Here is a 23,596-nt window from a genome sequence, read left to right on the forward strand (position 1 = left end):
CTACTCTGATTGGGGGTGTGTACATGATCATTTTAGGGATGGACTGCTTGGCCGACATCAGCTGTTTCAATTAAAGAGCTTTCACCCCACCTTGAACTATTGATTAAAGAGTGTCGCTTTCGGGATCCTGATCATTCCATTAGCATATTCTTGCCTCAAAAAGTAGGCCATGCATTTGTGAGAACACAAGGTCAGTACAATGCAACTGTGCATGTCTCATTAATACAGTTATAGTTCTATTGATTGCTCTGTTACCTGGAAAATGGTGGTAATTGTAGACCCAATACATGCCGATGACTGCTGGCTTCCTGGGAGGCATACATTTATCAGACCAATACCAATCCAGGCTTGCCTGGCTGCTTTGGTGACTAGATAAACTCAGCTGATTGCATATCCCTTTGACTGTGACAGCACATTCAGATGTCTACTCTATCTACTTAAAACGGTATCTTCTGTCCCTACGGAACACAGGTAAAGCAGAGGGTTCAGTTCCATAATGGGAATTTGAGGAACAGTGACCACACCCAAGATAAGCAGTAGGTGTGCAAACGGTCAGTTCCTAACTTTTGGGAGGTAGAGATGAAAAATAGCAATATGGGTCAATTTCCGAGGCCCTGTAATCCTAATGAGAACACCTCAAATCGTTTAACAAGGATCCACTGGAGGGCAAGTTTTGTGTCAGCAGCTGCGCTAACTCTACCTCCAATAGCCTATATTAACCTTACTGCAAGTGAAAAGTTGATAGTTGGGATACAGCTGGAGGCCCAACACATGGTTAGCTACTGCCTGCCCCAGACCCTAACTCTCAGCAGCCCCTTGATGCTCTTAACAGAGTCCTCTAGGTCTGAAGACTTTTCTTTGAAAGAATTAGAGTGTTCAAAGCAGGCCGGGGGCCTTAATACTGTTACTGATTTTCAGAATTGGGGCATTCGTATTTGTCTGCAAGAGGTGACATTTGGAATATGTAGATAAACCAAAGTGAAAGCATTTGCCAAGAAAGTTTTAATTAATGAAGAATTAAAGTCAGAGGTCCGAAGACAATCGGACACTGTTGGAATTCTGATCCTAAATGATGCTGACTGGCAATCCGGTAACTTAATTCCCATGAACTGTCCAGCAGCTTCGAAAAAACCAAAATCTTTAAGTACTAGGGAGAATATGTTTGCAAAGCTGAAACTTAAAGGATATGACTGAAGGCCACTATTAGGAGTTGAGCCTGCAACTTAATTGAATTTGACTCAATGTGGCAATCCTAATTGTCCTGGAAATGGAAAGGATTAACAGATTGATAGGTCTTTCTCAAATCTGTGGTGACGGTGCCTGAGCATTCATAACTGGTGGAGCAATTTGGCTGGTTAATTCAGATAACCTGCGGGAGTCCTCCATGCTAACTAGCTAAGTGGCATGCAGAGATCGGTGTTAAACTACCTACGTGGACAAGTGGCATTTAGCCACACAAGATAAAGCAAGAATAGGTCTGCCATGCCCTTAAATGCCTGATGCAGAGGTGTGTGTGTACCCTCCGCCGATAGGTGCAGGTATTACAATTATTTCCATGATTACATTCATTTGCCAGGTACGAGGAATTCCCTGTGTGTGTGTATCAAAATCACATTGATAAAGGCCCTGCCTTTTGTACAAACTACCCATTGCTACTACTGACTGGATAGTTTAGTGAGGTTCTCAGATCGGCCCCACTCAGATAAGCAACAGCCCTGGAGGTGCGCCAAGAAGATGATCATACTAGACTATATGGTAGAAGTAAAAGTCATAACAAGGATTCCTTAGGTGAACCTGCATGCTAGAGATGACACAAGCCTTACATTGTTGCATCCCAGCCAGATCATAGCCATCCGGAATGGGCCGACCACTCCCCTCAAGTGCTGGTTGGCATGGAGGTATGTGGCTGTTGAGCTCAGAGTGGGATGAGCTCCTCCCCTGGCGGATGCGAATGACACCCAAGGGCGGGGGGCTCTCCTCAAGGCACTGCAGGGATCAGCTCGGCAGAGCATGTGTTGAGGACCACAGGCCCAGGTGTTTTAAGGGGCCAACACAGCAGATAGCCCAACAGATTGGGAACCCAGGCTCACCCAGCACAATCCCGGGAAACTGAAGTGTGGAAGTTGAGTTTGACTCGAAGAGGGGAAGTTTGCAGGGGTGCTGGTTTGTCTCACGTGTGGGAAGGAGACGCCTACCTCTCAGGCACCTACAGGTGGGTGAACATTGCCTGTCTGAAGGTTGCTTGAACATCAATCAACTTGGAGGCCCTCCCAGGGTGTGGATGTGGCTCAAGGGAGCTTTGCTCCCTTTGTCCTCCAAGGTCAGACCCACACTACCCAAATCCTGGCTTGGAGGTACACTGCCTAAATTCCTGGCCTCCCTCTCATGGGGAAGGCAGGCGTCAGTCCTACGCCGGGGTGAAACTCTGAGGCATTTGACTGCATGCCATGTGTGACTGGTGTTCCACAGCTGCGCATGTGCATCGCCTTGGGTACCCCTTACGTGACCAGGGATGGAATGCTAACCTACTCCTGGGAAGTAAATTCCTATTGTGCCTGGCCTCCCTTTAATAGCGCCGGTCTCCTGGGGTGAAACCATGTTTGGCTGTCTGTGGTGTACCATGGCTGCTCACATGCACTCCCTTGGGCACCACTTCCATATCCGGAGCGGAGAGACTACCCTACCCCTGTGCCCTCGCAGGCGGTCGCTCCCTCCACGCTGCTCTGCCGCTCGCCTGCCTGCCTGCTCTGATTTTCCTGCTGCCTGGCCGCTCCCAGATTGCTGAAGACCTCCGCTCACCTCCTCTACGCCCCTGCCCTCCGCATCTGCCTCAGGTTCGCCTTCTGCCCGCAGCCTGCCGCCTCTGCCCCCGCTCCTCACCGGCCCCGCTGCCCCGTGCTTCCCGCCGCTTTCCCGCCGCCGCTGACCCGTAGCTCCGCCTCCCCCCTCTCCCATTGGTCTTCCCGCCTCCCGGCTGACCCTCCCTCCCGGCTCCTACTTATGATGCCCCCTCAGCGACCGCGCAGCGGACACGCGCAGCGGGAGCACCGATTGAGCGCCGAAGGTGCGCCAAAGGTAAGCCCGTCTGCGCCCGTCCGCGCCCAGTGCCAGGACCCCTGGCCCCCACCGATGGAAGCCGACCCGACGGACCTACGACGCCACCGAACTCATCGCTCTCAACACCGGCCGAACCCCGGGCTGCTACCGAGCCACACCGAGACGCACCCACGGACCCTTCAGTTGCCACTCCTGCAAGTTCACCTGCAACCGGACCCACGCTACACCAGCACCCACCAAGCCGAACTCCAGCACCACCCACCTGAAGTGCATCCTGCTCAACACCCGCTCCGTCCACAGACACGCCGTCGAGCTCTGGAACCTGCTCGACACCACAGCCCCAGACGTCGCCTTCCTCACGGAAACCTGGATGAACGCCTCCTCAGCGCCCGACATCGCCATCGCCATCCCGGACGGCTACAAGATCATCCGGAGGGACCGCATCAACCAGACAGGAGGAGGCATCGCCATCATCCACAGGAACACCATCCGCATCACGACCAACACCGACGACACCCTCGCACCCGCTGAACACCTGCACTTCCAGATCCACATCAACCCCAAGACCACCCTCAGAGGCACCCTCATCTACAGATCCCCAGGACCACGCACACAATTCAGCGAAGACATCGCCGACTTCATCAGCCCACACGCCCTCCTCTCCGCTGACTACATCCTCCTCGGGAACCTCAACTTCCACCTGGAGAACAACAACGACCACAACACCACCACCCTGCTGGACAACCTCGCCAACCTCGGACTCAAGCAGCTGGTCAACACCCCCACCCACTACGCCGGACACACGCTCGACCCGGTCTTCTCTTCCAGAAAGGACATCGCCTTCAGCCACGCCACGGGACTCCACTGGACGGACCACAGCTGCGTCCACTTCAGCTTCAGAAGGACCACGCTCCACCATCACCAGATACAGGCCCCCCGCAGATGCTGGAACAAGATCACTGCAGACCAGCTCTCTACTTCCCTGAGCAAGAACCCTCCCACCAGCACAACGAACCCCAGCCAAGCGGCCACCAACCTCACGAAATGGATCAGCGACTGCGCAGACGAACTCGCCCCTCTGAAGACCCCGCTCAGCAGACCCGGCAGCAAGAAAGCCCCATGGTTTAACGACGAACTCAAGAGCTCCAAGAAGAACTGCAGAGCACTCGAGAAAACCTGGCGCAGAAACCCAACACCAGACAACATGACAGCCCTCAAGCTCGCCACCCGAAAACACCACCAACTGATCCACGCCACCAAGAAAACCGCATTCAAGGAACGACTGGACAACAACGCACACAACAGCAAGGAACTCTTCAACATCGTGAAAGAGCTCTCCAACCCCAACGCCGGAAACAACGACATCACCCCTTCGCAAGACCTCTGCAACTCCCTCGCCTCCTACTTCCACAACAAGATCGTGGACATACACAACAGCTTCAGCACTCAACCGACGCACTCCACGACCGAACCACCGCCCCCCACCACCACCCTCCGCGCCTGGACCCCGATCAGCACCGAAGACACCGTCCACACGATGAACTCCATCCACTCCGGATCTCCGACAGACCCCTGCCCTCACCACGTCTTCAACAAAGCCGACGCTGTCATCGCACCCCACTTGCGGGACATCATCAATACCTCCTTCGACACCGCGACCTTCCCGGAGAGCTGGAAGCACGCCGAACTCAGCGCTCTACTTAAGAAACCATCAGCCGACCCCACCGACCTCAAGAACTACCGCCCCATCTCGCTGCTCCCGTTTCCGGCAAAAGTCATCGAGAAGACCGTCAACAAGCAACTGGCCGCCTGCCTCGAGACGAACGGTTCCCTCGACCTCTCGCAGTCTGGCTTCCGGGCCAACCACAGCACCGAGACCGCCCTGATCGCAGCTACCGATGACATCCGAGCCCTGCTCGACAACGGAGAAACAGCGGCCCTCATCCTCCTGGACCTCTCCGCGGCCTTCGAAACTGTCTGCCACCGTACCCTAGTACAGCGCCTCAGCAACGTCGGAATCCAGGAGAAGGCACTGTAGTGGATCACCTCCTTCCTCGCCGGAAGAACACAGAGAGTCCGCCTCCCCCATTCAGATCGGAGGACACCGAAGTCATCTGCGGCGTTCCTCAAGGCTCCTCGCTCAGCCCAACACTCTTCAACGTCTACATGAGCCCCCTCGCAGCCATCGCACGCCAGCACAACCTCAACATCATCTCCTACGCCGACGACACCCAGCTGATCCTCTCCCTCACCAACGACCCCGCCACCGCCAGAGCCAACCTGCACGAAGGGATGACAGACTTAGCCAAATGGATGTCGAACAGCCGCCTGAAACTGAACTCGGACAAGACGGAAGTCCTCATCCTGGGATCATCACCCTCCGCCTGGGACGACTCCTGGTGGTCCCCCGCCCTGGGCAGCGCACCCAAACCCACAGACTACGCACGCAACCTGGGCTTCATCCTGGACTCCTCCCTGTCCATGACCAGACAGGTCAACGCCGTCTCCTCGTCGTGCTTCAACATCCTGCGCATGCTACGTAAGATCTTCCAGTGGATCCCCACCGAGACCAGAAAGACGGTCACCCAGGCCCTCGTCACCAGCCGACTGGACTACGGCAACTCCCTCTACGCCGGAACCACCGCCAAACTCCAGCGGATCCAGAACACCTCAGCACGAGTCATCCTGGACATCCCCCGCCGCAGCCACATCTCCGGACACCTGAGAGACCTGCACTGGCTCCCGGTCAACAAAAGAATCACCTTCCGGCTCCTCACCCACGCACACAAAGCCCTACACAACCAAGGCCCATGATACCTCAACAGCCGCCTCAACTTCTACGCTCCCAAACGCCAACTCCGATCGACCAGCCACGCCCTCGCCGCCGTCCCCCGCATCCGAAGAGCCACCACAGGAGGAAGGTCCTTCTCCTACCTAGCCGCCAAGACTTGGAACTCCCTTCCGACCCACCTCCGCCTGACCCAGGACCACCTCGCCTTCAGGAAGCAGCTCAAGACCAGGCTGTTCGAGCAGTAGCGTACCCTCTCCCCCCCAGCGCCTTGAGACCCTCCGGGTGAGTAGTGCGCTATATAAATGCTTTGATTGATTGATTGATTACTCCTGTGGGTAGCCACCTTTGTACTTGACTCTTGGCATGTGGGGAGGATTGAGTTCTGGCTCCCACAAGCCGTGATGGGTAGTAGATGGTCTATGCACAGGTAGAGAGACACTCCCCTGTTGCCAGTTACCTGGTAGCCCAGCCACATGTGGCTTGGGAGTGGTTGGCAGAAATGTGTGTTCCTGCCCTGATGTGGAGTGGACCAGTGACAAAGCTGCCCGCCTCTGCTCCTGATTGGCTGCCTGGTGATATGGATTGAGACTCCCAGGGCAAGCACCAGCAACCTTTTTTGAACTGTTGAGCTTGATTCGAACAAGGGAACCTGATGGGGTGCTGGGCTGTCTCGCAGTACGGGTGGTACTTGGGCGACACTGTCTTTCTCCTATCTCTCATGTAGATGGAAGAACACTGCAAGAAATACCGGTCCGCAGGTCACTTGAATGTCAATCTCTTCGAGCCCTCCTAGGTTGTGGCTGGGGCTGTCACAGGGGGCTTTTGCCTCTTTGTTTCTCAGTTCAGACCCTGTACGCTCATTACAGAATCCTCAGTCCTAGCACAGAGGTTTGCTGCCAGTGCCCCTTCCATGACTAGGGTTGGGAGGCAATGCTACTGATGTGACGTGTGGGTTCTGACTCCTATTCTTCAGGTGTAGGTCTCCGATCTGTGAAATAGCATGCTCACATAACCTCAGAGTGACAGAATCCCCAAACTAGAGGGCCACTGAGCTCAAGAGGTCATTCTCTAGGCTTCAGCACCTGACTACAACGTCGGTGACTGGAGTGTGAATGAAAGTGGGCCACCTTGATTGCCCCTAGTGCACTGCATAGTCTTGGGGCACATAGTGCTAAAATATTTATAGATAACCTGATTCGGGTTCAGGGTGTCCGAAGTAACAAAGCAATTATTTTGCTGAGATGTTTTGAAAGCCATCGTGAGCCAAGCATTTGACTCTCTGGGCACATTGCTTTTGCTGATCGGCATTATCACCTGATGGCCCAAGTCGACATTTGTGGAGGCAAGCTGGTTGGGCTTTCTCAGCAGGTCCAGTGGGCCTTGGCTATCTCGTTGACTGCTGACCACAGCCACCTGGTCTGTGCCTGGCAGGCAAGATGCGTGGAGGGCAGGCAGGTCCAGCTGTCTCCAGCTTGTCATTCCTCCTGGCTTAATAGTTGGAGAAAAATGGTTTCATGGATTGGCCCAATGGGTGTCGGAGGCTTACACTACTTTGGGTAAACAAACCTGGGTTCCAGAAAGACAGATAGAACTCGTGGAAAACCACAGCTGAATGAGAAGGCTGGCAGTCCCAGGCAGGGAACGAGTGTGACCGGCTCGCAGAAACCTCAGTGAGAGGTCAATCAAGCCCACGGAAGGGGCTGGGACCGGTTCTACCATCCCATTAGGGTGGCTGCTGACCAGGGAAGTTTCTCATTGTTGTCTGAGCTGACAAGCCCAAAGAAACCCCGATGAGAGGTTGTTGAAGGCTGTGTGGATGCCAGGGTTTTAGTCCTGGTCACTTGATCTAGAGCCACCTTACCTATCTAGTGTAGAGTATCATCAGACTGGAGAGGATTGTTGTGCTCCTCTGGGCAGTCAGCTTAAAGAAGCCCAAGTGAGGCCTGGGTGAAGCCTGCACAAATGCCCGACCAGGACTGGGCCAGTGCTCTCAACACCAGCCAGGGCCATCTTTCCTTTCCAGGTCAGAGTCTTTCCAGTCCTCTTGACCACCAAGTTTTTAAGTGATCTGCCTGTTTAATAACATTTTGCTAAAACAACCTCAATAATGTTTCATTCTCAAGGGAGATTCAGCCAATGGGCTTGTACAGGTGTGTCAGCTCTGTGTCCGCCCTTGAACCATTTGTTCTTCCCCTACACAAAAGGTGGTCACAAGTCATGCAAGCGAATTTAATTTCACAAACCCCAAGTGTGCACACCTCTACACATATAAAGGTCATTTAGGCAGTTTCAACATTTGGGGCAGATATCTATTCCAGCTAACTGAAGGTAAAAACCCCTTTGCACCTAACAACCTATCATTCCTTTTGGGTAATTACATTCTATGGATTTAACATCAATTAGACAAAGCAGTGAGAAACACGAATTTCTAAGGTGCCAGCTTCTATTTCGGGCTAACTCTGATCTTTCAACTTCTGATATAATGACGAATCGCTCTTAAACAGCAACTATTTGAGATATTGCCGTTATTACCCTATATTGCGAAGCACTACAAGTATAAAATAGTCACTGACCTCTACCCAGTTCCAAGGTTCTTGCCAGTAGTTCACGAGACCACGCTGAGTCATGGTAGTCAGTTGAAAGTAACAGTGAAAGAGGACGAGTCCTAGGTAAATCATCTAGAAACAGAAAACAATTAATACAATTCCAGGAAGTGATGCTTTTTTTCTCCTTGGTAAAAAAGGAATAGGAGCTAAAAATTAACAAGCCATTTTAGTAACAGTAATACCTATTTTTACAACTGTCGCCATAACAGACTCGAAATGTTTTGAAAAATGTAAAAAAAAAAAATGTATGCCGCAGGATTTAATAAGAATATGAGCATGCAGTTTTGTAAAATTATCTTTGGAATTGGCAAATCCCAAGCAGAATCTACCACCTAAGAACACGCGTTTAACGGTGATGACACTTCCTTTATTGCATTATTACTTGTTTACAAAGCACTGTGGCCCAGCTTACACATCGAGTGCACTTACCGGTTTGCTCCATGGCACATTCTTAACCAGGGGTGCTTGGCGCAGACTGTGGCAGTGTGCCTGATTGTATATATGAAAAAAGTGCATTCAGAGCAAACACAAACTGTGACACTTCGGTTCTCCCTCAAAGTGAGCGCATTGTGAAAAACAGGGTTGTGGTTTGAAACAGTGTTTTTGTTTTCACTGTCTTTTAACTTTGGAGGGATGCAGGTGCAGTAGGATGTCTCAGTGTCCCTGGGATCCATGCGACCACTCCACACAGTGCACCCCGAGGGGTTGTGAAAGTGCCGCGCGCTGCCTGTGTGCCACTTCAATTTAGTGTACAATCAGCTGATGCAATAGCGAAGGCTTCCCTCATGTGCAAGCAGCAACACCTCAATCGTAGCAAACTGGAAAGACACAGGGAAGGCAACCTTTAAAAGTTGGCTCAATTGGATCACCTTCCTAAGAGGGGTGGACAACATAACATCAAAATACTCATCCAACCCCACTCCAAAGGGCGAGATGTGGCACTCCTTGGACAACTACCTGGGCTCGCACAAACCTACATAGGAAGGTCAGGGGGCTCGGTACCCTCACACACAGCCTCACACCCAGCCTCCTCACATCGCAAACTCTAGAAGTATGGCGGCTAACGACCGCGCTACCCATCCTGTCCTCTTTTCCTCTCTCTCTCTTTCTTTCCTGCTTCAGTTTCCTACCTTCGAGGGTAATACATAAGACCACCAATGCAGCATATGCCAAGGTCGTGATTGCCTATCTTATGTACACGTGACCAATCATGTCAACGATATGCCTACTGTAACCCCAACTGCGTATAACGACACCAGTATTGCCTTCACTATATTTGTACTGTACATAAAAAACATTTCTAATAAAATCTTTTGAAATAAAAAAAAAAAGAAAAAGACTTGTGATCACAATGGCGCAGTCATATTATAGAAGTGGCAGCGAAAGCAGCAGAGGCACCATCTCTAATTCCACAGAAACCTGGAGCGCAAGAAGCTTTGCTAGCTGCAAAACAGTCCCAAAAGGACCACATTCTTGAAGCTCGCGATAAAAAAAAATCTTTTGCAGAAAGTCACATTTGAAGAGACTGGTGAAAGGAAAGTGAGCAATTAATGTCACTAAGATGTTATTGTGTAAGTCTGTTCGATAGTGTTCAATGCTTACCAAGAAACACTGTCCTAAGGAGAATACCAACCCCCCAGCATCATCCCAGACAGTGCTTTAAATGGAAATATATACCAGCTGGTTTTCTATATTCCGCTTGTTCCTGACAAGTGCTGGTACTCTTCCATTACATGTATTGCAGCAGTGCTGAGAAGTGCAGGTACTCTCACTTTCATATTAAAGAAATGCATGCACCTCGTACCAGACAGTGCCTGCCCATTTTGTTCTTAATAATAAAGGATTTCTTTTTTTGTCCTCAAGTCACCATGACTGCTGCAAACTCAGGCTGTATTGCAATGGGTAACCAGCCATCAGGCTGCTGCATTTGCATTGGCCCCACTGCTCCAACCTGGGCTGAAAGCCCATATCCAAAATAGTGCTTAGGTGCAATCATAGGACCACTCTATTTTCCAGGACCAAAATACCACTCCACCTAGAGACATCAGCACATATCACATCTGCCCTGCCTGGATTGCTCCATATATCTAACTTGCACATCCGGTGTGCTGCCTTTAGCCAGTGTGTTGGGGAGAGAGAAGATGTATCTATCCAGAGTTTACAGAACTCCTTCTAGCGGGAAGTACTAGATAGAACAACAAACACCACTCTGATCTATTCAAAAGGCTGTGTGATATAGTATCAACCTCCAACAGAACCAGCATGGAGCTCAGGTTCATTCTGACACCCAAATCGTCCGCAATGATATTGCCCACAGTCTCCCAATACCCACTGATCATGGGGCAGGCGGCGTACATATATCCATCGTTAGTTTCAAGATGGCCGCATCTTCTGCACCTGAGAGTCAGATTCTAAACAAATCTTGCAACCCTTTGAGGGGTCCAAATTATTCTGTTGAGGGTAACATAATGGTTTCTATTCAGATCAGCAGGTCTGACCATAGAATACAGAAATTTTAAGGTTGCATGCCACAAATATTGTAGCTCAGGTCCAGGGATCATCTCCTCCCACACCACCTGTGGTTCCACCATATTTCTATATTCTGCATCCAAGAGCTTCCAATAACAGATGGCAACCACTTTACTCAATAGCCTCACATCTTGCGAAGAGACTCCCAAGCACCACCCATCTCTAAATTGCCACTTGCATACCAAGAGGAGAGCTGCAAGTATTTAAATCTTGCTAGGGAGCCCGGTCCTGGTCTGAAGCACTCCTCAAGGTAATAACCACGCCACTATGAACAGCTCCCACCAGTTAGCTATCCCAGCCTTCTCCAGGGCATGAATCAGCCCATCCAACAAATACTCTAGAGTGCTTGGGGAGTCCCAAATTGGTGAAAAATCTGAGAAGAAATCAATGCCCAGAAATTTCCAGACTCTGAACTACTGACTAAGTGCAGTCTTTAAAACATTTAATCAGACTTTAAAAAAAAAATTCAGGGCGCCAAAATGATAAAGTTGCATGGTCATCCATGCTAAGATCTCCCCCCAAGTAGCATCCTACAATTTTTAACTTGAAAAGCCATACAGTACAAATTCTGGTCCGATAAATCGAAACCACCTTTCTTCAGCCTTCAATTTTTCCCAAGCAAGATTAGCACCACCAGTGGCTAAAATGAAGCTTGCAATTTTACTCTGAATCTTAGCTAAAGTCGATCTGGGGAACATAACTGAAATACACCCAGAGTACAGGATAGGTAAAATTGCTCCAGATAACAAATTCCGGAAATGTGTCACTTATGTGATACTAATCGAAGAAGTCACTTAGGTCTAGATGTAGGTAATTTAAATTTACCGATTCGAAAATACCGAATTTTACCGATTCGGTATTTTTGAATCGGTAAATGCTATGTAGATAAAAAAATCGATAAAAATTATCGAATCGTTAAGATTCGGTAATTACCGAATCGGTAATTACCGATTCGTAAAATAGGGAAAGAGTCAAGGGTGGCAGGGTGTCACTTTAACACCCTGTTTTTCCCCTGAATAGTGCTTGTGTGCACATGTGGCACACATACATGCCCTAAGGGCATGTATGTCTGTCACATGGCACAGGTGTAAATGCACAGATTTGCATTTACAGAGGTATTTGTGATTTACCACCAACTGATAGTTGGTGGTAAATAACGAATCCTGTAAGCACAGAAGCACTCTTGAAAGTGCTTCCTACATTTCATTTACCGATTCGGTAAATACCGAATCGGTAAATGATGATTCGGTAAATACCGATTCGGTATTTACCGTATCGGTAAATTTGCCACCCACATAGGAAAGGCCTATTACCGGTCGGTAACGGTCGATTTCGTCCGTTACCGAACGGTAATGGCCTTCCTACATCTGGCCCTTAATGTTCTTATTCACATGAAATATACATTGTCCACACTGTTCAAATTCTTCAATTCAGTGATTTTTAGGTCTCGACCTACAGAATTGCTTTAGCAATGCTTGTTTGTTTCGAGATTATAGTGAGGCTTTCAAAAGTCTACCCAAACTGCTGCGGATTGGGTATAGTTCATGTGAGCCAGGCGCGTGCACAAAGCACACCACAAACCTCGGCATCAGACTTCAAAGGGACCCGCTCCCCCGCCCCACCTCATCAGACTTCAAAGGAATGCGCTCCCCCGCCCCACCACAGCAATGCCGAGAGCTTCATCACACTCTCCTAACGAGTCTTCCTTCTCCCGCATGTGACCCTACTTGCACCCTCTCGGGTCCATCTTCATTCTTTTCTGCTTTTCCCTGTTTCCGCCACACACTCCACACCTTTGTGTCTCCTTTCTGGCCTCTTTCCTAATTAACTTTTCATCCTTTCTCCTTTAATCCCATTTCCACCTTCTCACAACCCCTTCGAGCACTGTTACCTTAACATTTGTGTTTCTCTCTGTCTTATAATGTCTGCCCTGCCACCATTTACTTCGGACCCTCACACACCCTCACCCTCACACCTCCTCACCCTCTCACCCTCACACACCCTCACATACCCTCACCCACCCTCACCCTCACAACCACACCCTCACACACCCTCACCCCCTCACACTCCCTCACCCCCTCACCCTCATGCACCCTCACTCACCCTCACCCTCACAACCCTCTCACCCTCACTCACCCTCACACCCTCACAACCCCCACCATCACAAACCCCCACACACCCTCACACACCCTCACCCTCACATCCTCTCACCCTCCCTCACACCCTCACCCTCACATCCCCTCACCCTCCCTCACACCCCCTCACCCTCACCCACCCTCACACACCCTCACTCACCCTAACACTCACCCCCTCACCCTCACACACCCTCACTCACCCTCACCCCCTCACACACACCCTCACACACCCCCTCACCCTCACACCCCCTCACCCTCACACCCCCTCACACCCTCACACACACTCTCACACCCTTTCACCCTCACACCTCCTCACACCCCCTCACCCTCACACCCCCTCACCCTCACACCCCCTCACCCTCACACCCTCACACACCCCCTCACACACCCTCACACTCACACACCCTCAATCTCACACCCTCACCCTCACACACCCTCACCCCTGTCACCCTCACACCCCCTCACCCTCACAACCCCACATCCCCACCCTCACACATCCTCACCCTCACACACACTCACCCTCACACCCCCTCACCCCTACACCCTCACACCCCCCTACACCCTCACACTCACACCCCCTCCCCTCACTCCCCCTCACCCTCACACCCCCAAAAACCCTCACGCCCTCACCCTCATACCCCTCACCCTCACACACCCTCAACCCCCTCACCCTCACACCCTCACACACCCTCTCACCCTCACACCCCCACCTCTCACACACCCCCTCTCACCCACACCCTCACCCTCACACCCCCTCACCCTCACACCCCCTCACCCTCACACCCCCTCACTCTCACCCCCCTCACCCTCACCCTCCTTCACACCGCCTCACACAACCTCACCCTAACACACCCTCTCACCCTCCCACACCCCCTCATCCTCACACCCTCACCCTCTCACCCCCTCACACCCTCACACACCCCCTCACACCCCAACACCCTCACACCCCCTCACCCTCACACACCCTCTCACCCTCACACACACACTCACACCCTCTCACCCTCACACACCCTCTCACCCTCACACACCCTCACACACCCTTTCACCCTCACACCTCCTCACCCTCACACCCCCTCACCCTCACACCCCCTCACCCTCACACCCCCTCACACCCTCACACACCCCCTCACACCCCCTCACCCTCACCCCCCCTCACCCTCACCCCCTCACACCCCCTCACCCTCATCCCCCCTCAATCTCACCCCCCCTCAATCTCACACCCTCACCCTCACACACTCTCACCCCTGTCACCCTCACCCTCACACCCCCTCACCCTCACAACCCCACATCCTCACCCTCACACACCCTCACCCTCACACCCCCTCACCCCTACACCCTCACACCCCCCTCACACTCACTCCCCCTCACCCTCATACCCCCAAAAACCCTCACACCCTCACACCCTCATACCCCTCACCCTCACACACCCTCAACCCCCTCACCCTCGCACCCTCGCACCCTCTCACCCTCCCTCACACCCCCACCCCTCACACACACCCTCACCCTCACACCCCCTCACACCCCCACACACCCTCACACACACCCTCACCCTTCCACCCCCTCACCCTCACACCCCTCACCCTCACCCTCCCTCACACCGCCTCACACCTCACACAACCTCACCCTAACGCACCCTCTCACACCCCCTCACTCTCACATGCCCTCATCCTCACCCCCTCACCCCTCACCCTCTCACCCTCATAAACCCCCTCACACCCTAACACCCCCTCACCCTCACACCCTTTCACCCTCACCCTCACACCCCCTCACAACCCCACCCCCTCACCCTCACACCCTCCTCACCCTCACACACCCTCACACACCCACACCCCCTCACCCTCACACACCGTCATACCCCCTCACCCTCACACCCTCACTCCCTCACCCCCACACCACCTCACCCTCACACACCCTCACTCCCCTCACCTGCACCTCCCTCACCATCCCTCACACCCCCTCACCCTCCCTCACCCTCACCCTCACACCCCCTCACCCTCACACCCCCACACCCCCACTCTTACACATCACCACCCTCACACCTCCTCACCCTCACACACCTTCACCCTCACACACCCTCACTCACCCTCACACCCCTCTCACCCTCCTCACCCTCTCACACACCCTCATTCACCCTCACACCCTCACATACCCTCACCCTCACACACCCTTACTGACCCTCACACCCTCACCCTCCCTCACTCCGCCTCCACCCTCACACACCCTCACTCACCCTCACAACCCTCTCACCGTCCTCACCCTCAAACCCCTCACCCTCTCACACACCCTCACTCACCCTCACACCCTCACTCACCCTCACACCCTCACTCACCCTCACCCTCACACACCCTTAATGACCCTCACACCCTCACCCTCCCTCACTCCGCCTCACACAACCTCACCCTAACACACCCTCTCACCCCCCCTCACTCTCACATCCCCACATCCCCTCATCCTCACACCCTCACCCTCACACACCCCCTCACACCCCCTCACACCCTAACACCCCCTCACCCTCACACCCCTTCACCCTCACCCTCACACCTCTCACACCATCACACCCCCTCACCTCCATCACCCTCGCCCTCACACCCCCTCACCCCCTCACAACCCCACACCCTCACACCCTCCTCACCCTCACACACCCACACCCCCTCACCCTCACTCACCGTCACACCCCCTCACCCTCACACCCCCACTCCCTCACCCCCCACACACCCTCACACACCCTCACTCCCCCTCACCTGCACCTCCCTCACCATCCCTCACACCCCCTCACCCTCACCCCCACACCCCCACTCTTACACATCCCCACCCTCACACCTCCTCACCCTCACACACCTTCACCCTCACTCACCCTCACAACTCACTCACCCTCCTCACCCTCACACCCCTCACCCTCACACCCTCTCACACACCCTCACTCACCCTCACACCCTCACTCACCCTCACACCCTCACTCACCCTCACATACCCTCACCCTCACACACCCTCACATACCCTCACCCTCACACACCCTTACTGACCCTCACACCCTCACCCTCACAACCCTCTCACCCTCACCCTCACACTCCCTCATAGCATAACAAAGCATAGCATAACAAAATATAGCATAACAAACAAAAGCATAGCATAACATAAAGCATAGAAAAACAAAACATGGCATATAACAAAACATGGCATAGTGTAACAAAACATGGCAGAGTATAACAAAACATAGCATAACAAGACATAGCATAACAAGACATAGCATAACAAAACGTAGCATAACAAAACATAGCATAACAAAACATAGCATAACAAAACATAGCATAACAAAACATAGCATAACATTACAAAACATAACATAACATAACAAAACAAAGCATAGCATAACAAAAAATAGCATAACAAACCAGCAAAACACAACAAACCATAGCATAGCATAACAAAACACAACAAAACATAGAAAAACATAGCATAACAAAGCATAGCATAGCAGAACAAAACATAGCATAACAAAACATAGCATGGCAAAGCATAGCATGGCATAATAAAACACAACAAAACATAGCATAACAAAACCTAGCATAGCATAACAAAGCATAGCATAGCAAAACACAACAAAACATAGCATATCAAAACACAACAAAACATAGCATAACAAAACAAAGCATAGGAAAGCAAAACTAAACATAGCATAGCATAACAAAACATAGCATAACAAAATGTAAATGTAAATGTAAATGTAAATGTAAATGTAAATGTATAGGCATTTATATAGCGCACTACTTACCCGTAGGGTCCCAAGGCGCTTCGACCGCTGCGAAACCCTTCCTGGCTTCCCTGAGAGATGGTCCCTTAATGGGTATCTCCAGGGTGAGACCAGGCATCCCCGGCGGTCTGGTGGGGCCGTTAGTGAAGATGAGGCAAGCTAATGCCCAGAGTTGCCGAGTGTGAACGCTGATCAGAGTGGGCACCGAGGCGAGAGAATTATCGAGTCCGCTGACCCTGGTCCAGAAACCTGCCGCGCCGGGAATCGAACCCTGGTCCCGGGCCGTCCTCTGCTCTCGGGTCTGCCGCCTCTAACCAGTGAGCCACACTACTTCACTCTAAAACTAAAACACAACAACACATAGCACAACAAAACATAGCAAAAAACAACAACACATAGTATAAAAACAAAGCATAGGATAACCAATCAATCAATCAATCAGAGCATTTGTATAGCGCACTACTCACCCGGAGGGTCTCAAGGCGCTGGGGGGAGGGGGTCCGCTACTGCTCGAACAGCCAGGTCTTGAGCTGCTTCCTGAAGGCGCGGTGGTCCTGGGTGAGGCGGAGGTGGGTCGGAAGGGAGTTCCAAGTCTTGGCGGCCAGGTAGGAGAAGGACCTTCCTCCTGTGGTGGCTCTTCGGATGCAGGGGACGGCGGCAAGGGCGTGGCTGGTCGATCGAAGCTTGCGTTTGGGAGCGTAGAAGTTGAGACGGCTGTTGAGGTATCCTGGTCCTTGGTTGTGTAGGGCTTTGTGTGCGTGGGTGAGGAGCCGGAAGGTGATTCTCTTGTTGACCGGGAGCCAGTGCAGGTCTCTCAGGTGTCCGGAGATGTGGCTGCGGCGGGGGATGTCCAGGATGAGTCGTGCTGAGGTGTTCTGGATCCGCTGGAGTCTCTTCTGGAGTTTGGCGGTGGTTCCGGCGTAGAGGGAGTTGCCGTAGTCCAGACGGCTGGTGACGAGGGCATGGGTGACCGTCTTCCTGGTCTCGGTGGGGATCCAACGGAAGATCTTGCGTAGCATGCGCAGTATGTTGAAGCATGACGAGGAGACGGCGTTGACTTGTCTGGTCATGGAGAGGGAGGAGTCCAGGATGAAGCCCAGGTTGCGTGCGTGGTCTGTGGGTTTGGGTGCGCTGCCCAGGGCGGGGGGCCACCAGGAGTCGTCCCAGGCGGAGGGTGAGGATCCCAGGATGAGGACTTCCGTCTTGTCCGAGTTCAGTTTCAGGCGGCTGTTCGACATCCATGTGGCAACGTCTGTCATCCCTTCGTGCAGGTTGGCTCTGGCGGTGGCGGGGTCGTTAGTGAGGGAGAGGATCAGCTGGGTGTCGTCGGCGTAGGAGATGATGTTCAGGTTGTGCTGGCGTGCGATGGCTGCGAGGGGGCTCATGTAGACGTTGAAGAGTGTTGGGCTGAGCGAGGAGCCTTGAGGAACGCCGCAGATGACTTCGGTGGCCTCTGATCTGAACGGGGGGAGGCGGACTCTCTGTGTCCTTCCGGCGAGGAAGGAGGTGATCCACTCCAGTGCCTTCTCCTGGATTCCGACGTTGCTGAGGCGCTGTACTAGGGTACGGTGGCAGACAGTGTCGAAGGTCGCGGAGAGGTCCAGGAGGATGAGGGCCGCTGTTTCTCCGTTGTCGAGCAGGGCTCGGATGTCATCTGTAGCTGCGATCAGGGCGGTCTCGGTGCTGTGGTTGGCCCGGAAGCCAGACTGCGAGAGGTCGAGGGAGCCGTTCGTCTCGAGGAAGGCGGCCAGTTGCTTGTTGACGGTCTTCTCGATGACTTTGGCCGGAAACGGGAGCAGCGAGATGGGGCGGTAGTTCTTGAGGTCGGTAGGGTCTGCTGATGGTTTCTTGAGTAGAGCGCTGAGTTCGGCGTGCTTCCAGCTCTCCGGGAAGGTGGCGATGTCGAAGGAGGTGTTGATGATGTCCCGCAGGTGGGGTGCGATGACAGCGTCGGCCTTGTTGAAGACGTGGTGAGGGCAGGGGTCTGTCGGAGATCCGGAGTGGATGGAGTTCATCGTGCGGATGGTGTCTTCGGTGCTGATCGGGGTCCAGGCGCGGAGGGTGGTGGAGGGGGGCGGTGGTTCGGTCGTGGCGTGCGTCGGTTGAGTGCTGAAGCTGTTGTGTATGTCTGCGATCTTGTTGTGGAAGTAGGAGGCGAGGGAGTTGCAGAGGTCTTGCGAAGGGGTGATGTCGTTGTTTCCGGCGTTAGGGTTGGAGAGCTCTTTCACGATGTTGAAGAGTTCCTTGCTGTTGTGTGCGTTGTTGTCCAGTCGTTCCTTGAATGCAGTTTTCTTGGTGGCGCGGATCAGTTGGTGGTGTTTTCGGGTGGCGAGCTTGAGGGTAGTCATGTTGTCTGGTGTTGGGTCTCTGCGCCAGGTTTTCTCGAGTGCTCTGCAGTTCTTCTTGGAGCTCTTGAGTTCGTCGTTAAACCATGGGGCTTTCTTGCTGCCGGGTCTGCTCGGCTGGGTCTTCAGAGGGGCGAGGTCGTCTGCGCAGTCGCTGATCCATTTCGTGAGGTTGGTGGCCGCTTGGCTGGGGTTCGTTGTGCTGGTGGGGGGGTTCTTGCTCAGGGAGGTAACGAGCTGGTCTGCAGTGATCTTGTTCCAGCTTCTGCGGGGAACCTGTTGCTGGTGATGGTGGAGCGTGGTTCTTCTGAAGCTGAAGTGGACGCAGCTGTGGTCCGTCCAGTGGAGTCCCGTGGCGTGGCTGAAGGCGATGTCCTTGCTGGAAGAGAAGATCGGGTCGAGTGTGTGTTCGGCGTAGTGGGAGGGGGTGGTCACCAGTTGCTTGAGTCCGAGGTTGGCGAGGTTGTCCAGCAGGGTGGTAGTGTTGCGGTCGTTGTTGTTCTCCAGGTGGAAGTTGAGGTCCCCGAGGAGGATGTAGTCGGCGGAGGGGAGGGCGAGCGGGCTGACTAAGTCGGCGATGTCCTCGCTGAATTGTGTGCGTGGTCCCGGGGGTCTGTAGATGAGGGTGCCTCTGAGGGTGGTCTTGGGGTTGACGTGGATCTGGAAGTGCAGGTGTTCGGCGGGTGCGAGGTTGTCGTCGGTGTTGGTCGTGATGCGGATGGTGTTCCTGTGGATGATGGCGATGCCTCCTCCTGTCTGGTTGACGCGGTCCCTCCGGATGATCTTGTAGCCATCCGGGATGGCGATGTCGGGCGCTGAGGAGGCGTTCATCCAGGTTTCCGTGAGGAAGGCGACGTCTGGGTCTGTGGTGTAGAGCAGGTTCCAGAGCTCGACGGCGTGTCTGTGGACGGAGCGGGTGTTGAGCAGGATGCACCTCAGGTGGGTGCTGCTGGAGTTCGGCTTGGTGGGTGCTGGTGTGGCGTGGGTCCGGTTGCAGGTGAAGTTGCAGGAGTGGCAGCTGAAGGGTCCGTGGGTGCGTCTCGGTGTGGCTCGGCAGCAGACCGGGGTTCGGCCGGTGTTGAGTGCGTTGAGTTCGGTGGCGTCGTAGGTCCGTCGGGTCGGCTTCCGTCGGTGGGGGCCAGGGGTCCTGGCGCTGGGCGCGGTCCAGGCGCGGACGGGCGCAGACGGGCTTACCTTTGGCACACCTTCGGCGCTCAATCGGTGCTCCCGCTGTGCGCGGTCGCTCCGGGGGCGTCATAAGAAGGGGGACGGGAGGGCGGGTCTGCTGGTCTGGGCGATCGGCTGGGCCAATGGGCCGGTGGGGGGCGGGGCCGCAGGGGGCCAGCGGCGGGAAAAGTGGCGAGCGGCGAGCGGGCGGCTCAGCAGAGGCTGGGCCGCTCGGGGGTGCTGGGGGGGTGACGGTGTCGGCAGGCAGGCAGGCAGGCAAGGAGGCTGGCTGGCAAGGAGGCTGGCTGGCTATCAGGTCAGCAGGCGAGGGAGCAAGGGGGTGACCCGGCCTCGAGAGGCACAGTGGTCACTCCCGCGCGCAGCCAGGTAATCCCCTTAAGAAGGGGGACGGGAGGGCGGGTCTGCTGGTCTGGGCGATCGGCTGGGCCAATGGGCCGGTGGTGAGCGGGGCCGCAGGGGGCCAGCGGCGGGAAAAAGTGGCGAGCGGGCGGCTCAGCAGAGGCTGGGCCGCTCGGGGGTGCTGGGGGGGCGACGGTGTCGGCAGGCAGGCAGGCAAGGAGGCTGGCTGGCAAGGAGGCTGGCTGGCTATCAGGTCAGCAGGCGAGGGAGCAAGGGGGTGACCCGGCCTCGAGAGGCACAGTGGTCACTCCCGCGCGCAGCCAGGTAATCCCCTTAAGAAGGGGGACGGGAGGGCGGGTCTGCTGGTCTGGGCGATCGGCTGGGCCAATGGGCCGGTGGTGGGCGGGGCCGCAGGGGGTCAGCGGCGGGAAAAAGTGGCGAGCGGCGAGCGGGCGGCTCAGCAGAGGCTGGGCCGCTCGGGGGTGCTTGGGGGGCGACGGTGTCGGCAGGCAGGCAAGGAGGCTGGCTGGCAAGGAGGCTGGCTGGCTATCAGGTCAGCAGGCGAGGGAGCAAGGGGGTGACCCGGCCTCGAGAGGCACAGTGGTCACTCCCGCGCGCAGCCAGGTAATCCCCTTAAGAAGGGGGACGGGAGGGCGGGTCTGCTGGTCTGGGCGATCGGCTGGGCCAATGGGCCGGTGTTGGGCGGGGCCGCAGGGGGCCAGCGGCGGGAAAAAGTGGCGAGCGGCGAGCAGGCGGCTCAGCAGAGGCTGGGCCGCTCGGGGGTGCTGGGGGGGCGACGGTGTCGGCAGGCAGGCAGGCAAGGAGGCTGGCTGGCAAGGAGGCTGGTTTGCTATCAGGTCAGCAGGCGAGGGAGCAAGGGGGTGACCCGGCCTCGAGAGGCACAAAACTAAACATAGCATAGAATAACAAAACATAGCATAACAATACACAACAACACATAGCATAACAAAACATAGCAAAACACAACAAAACATAGCATAGCTTAACAAAACTTAGCATAGCAAAACAAAACATATAATAGCATAGCAAAACATAGCATAGCATACCAATCACAACAAAACATAGCATAGCATAACAAAACATAGCATAGCAAAACAAAGCATAGCATAATAAAACACAACAAAACATAGCATAAAGCATAGCATAGCAAAACATAGCATAGCATAACAAAACATAGCATAACAAAACATAGCATAGCATAGCATAACAAATCAAAACATAGGATAGCAAAACATAGCATAATAAAACAAAACAAAGTATAGCAAAACAAAACATAGCATAGCATACAGCATCACTCAGCACCACCACAGCATCACTCAGGGGCACCAGAACATCACTACGCGCTACCACAGCATCACTGAACACCACATCATCACTCGTTCGCCATCACAACATCACTCAGCGCCACCACAGCATCAATCTGTGCAACCATTCAACAACAACTGGTTCAAATATGTTCTCTCAATGTTTCAAGCTTTATTACAAATGTAACAAAAAGATGTTAATGTATCACTTCTGTTCTTGGATTTTCGTCACCATAAAATACACTGAACATAATCTTTACAAAAGTTATTTATAAAAGTTTAAGCTATTGCCATTATAAATTACAATAACTTTTATTTAAGTATTAATTATTTAAAAAAATTAAAAGCCATTGTTATTTGTAATATCAATACATGTAAGTCACGTAAATACAACACATATTGCATTACAAATGCTAAAGGGGTCGCATTTGCGAAAGTTATAAGTATTGGCATTGTAAATGACAAAGCTATTATTTTCGCTATTTTCAAAAACAAAACATAAATAAAAAAATTGTCATTTACAATACCAATAGCTCAAACTTTCCTAATGCGAGAGCTATTGCATTGCAAATGCTTGTTATTCTTGTTCTTGTTACATCCAGCACGAAAAACTGCCACTATGCCAACACGTGTTTCATCTCCCCTTAGACTTTATAAAGGCGATTGGTGAAAAGCTTGTTGTCCAACGTATTCATAAGAGGACCAAAGTAGCATGTCACTCGCGGTTACACAACCACCCAAAGCTTTGTATTGTGATTGTTTATCAAAAGATATCACAGCCCTCTAACTGGAAATGACAGTACACCTGACATATATTAAGCCTGGGTGTTTGCGTCCCAGGAAGGAGATAATCCTAGTCCTTCTCCTATATGTAAAAGGGACCAATAGAATGCCGGTGGGGAACCCTGATACGTTCCACTCCGCAGTTCGGTGGAAGTGTGTCCTCCATCTTGTTCCCGTTCTCTTCGTTGTGGCGTGTACAACGACGTGAATAAGAACATTAAGTGACTTCTTCGATTAGTATCACTTGTTAAGTGACACATTTCCGGTATTTGATATCTGGAGCAATTTCACCTATCCGGTACTCTGGGTGATTTTAATTGCTATAGGGTATGCTCATTAGTGCTCTATTTTCTAAAGTTTTCACACACATTAGGTCACTTCTGTGTGAGCAGCATCCTCTGGTAGTAGGTGCATTGGAGCGAAGCAAGCACCCCAGAACAAATTACAATGTACAACCAATATTGATCCCCACTTTAATACGGTTTATTTTGACACTTTTTGATCCATTGATTGTGCGGTTCTTTTCCCATATTAGGTAAACACTACTACCAATTTATATGTAATAAGTGAAATATGATTAAAAAGATAGGTCAACTTGGGGAGTATCAACATTTCTATTGAATTCACTCAACTATAGATTGTCAGTGGCAAGTTCCTCCTTCTAGTACGCAACAGATCGATCTCCTTCGCCTCCCTATGTTATGTGACGGAACTGCCTCCAAAGAGAGGAATATAGAAATACCCAAG

The 23,596-nt window shown here is 52.8% G+C and overlaps 1 protein-coding gene and 1 pseudogene across 1 annotated transcript in view; one reads left to right on the forward strand and one right to left on the reverse strand.

Moving 5' to 3' along the window:
* The window catches only part of PKD1L1 (polycystin 1 like 1, transient receptor potential channel interacting), a 1,793,388-nt gene that overhangs the window by 137,572 nt on the left and 1,632,220 nt on the right, over positions 1 to 23,596 (reverse strand). Inside the window, exon 58 of the mRNA XM_078688182.1 lies at positions 8,422 to 8,526. Within this exon, the coding sequence (XP_078544308.1) occupies positions 8,422 to 8,526 (105 nt within the window). The remainder of the gene's footprint in view (positions 1 to 8,421; positions 8,527 to 23,596) is intronic.
* LOC144830018 (18S ribosomal RNA) lies at positions 126 to 1,808 on the forward strand (annotated as a pseudogene).

This window comes from Lissotriton helveticus, chromosome 4_1 (genome assembly GCF_964261635.1).
Source record: "Lissotriton helveticus chromosome 4_1, aLisHel1.1, whole genome shotgun sequence".
NCBI lineage: Eukaryota > Metazoa > Chordata > Amphibia > Caudata > Salamandridae > Lissotriton > Lissotriton helveticus.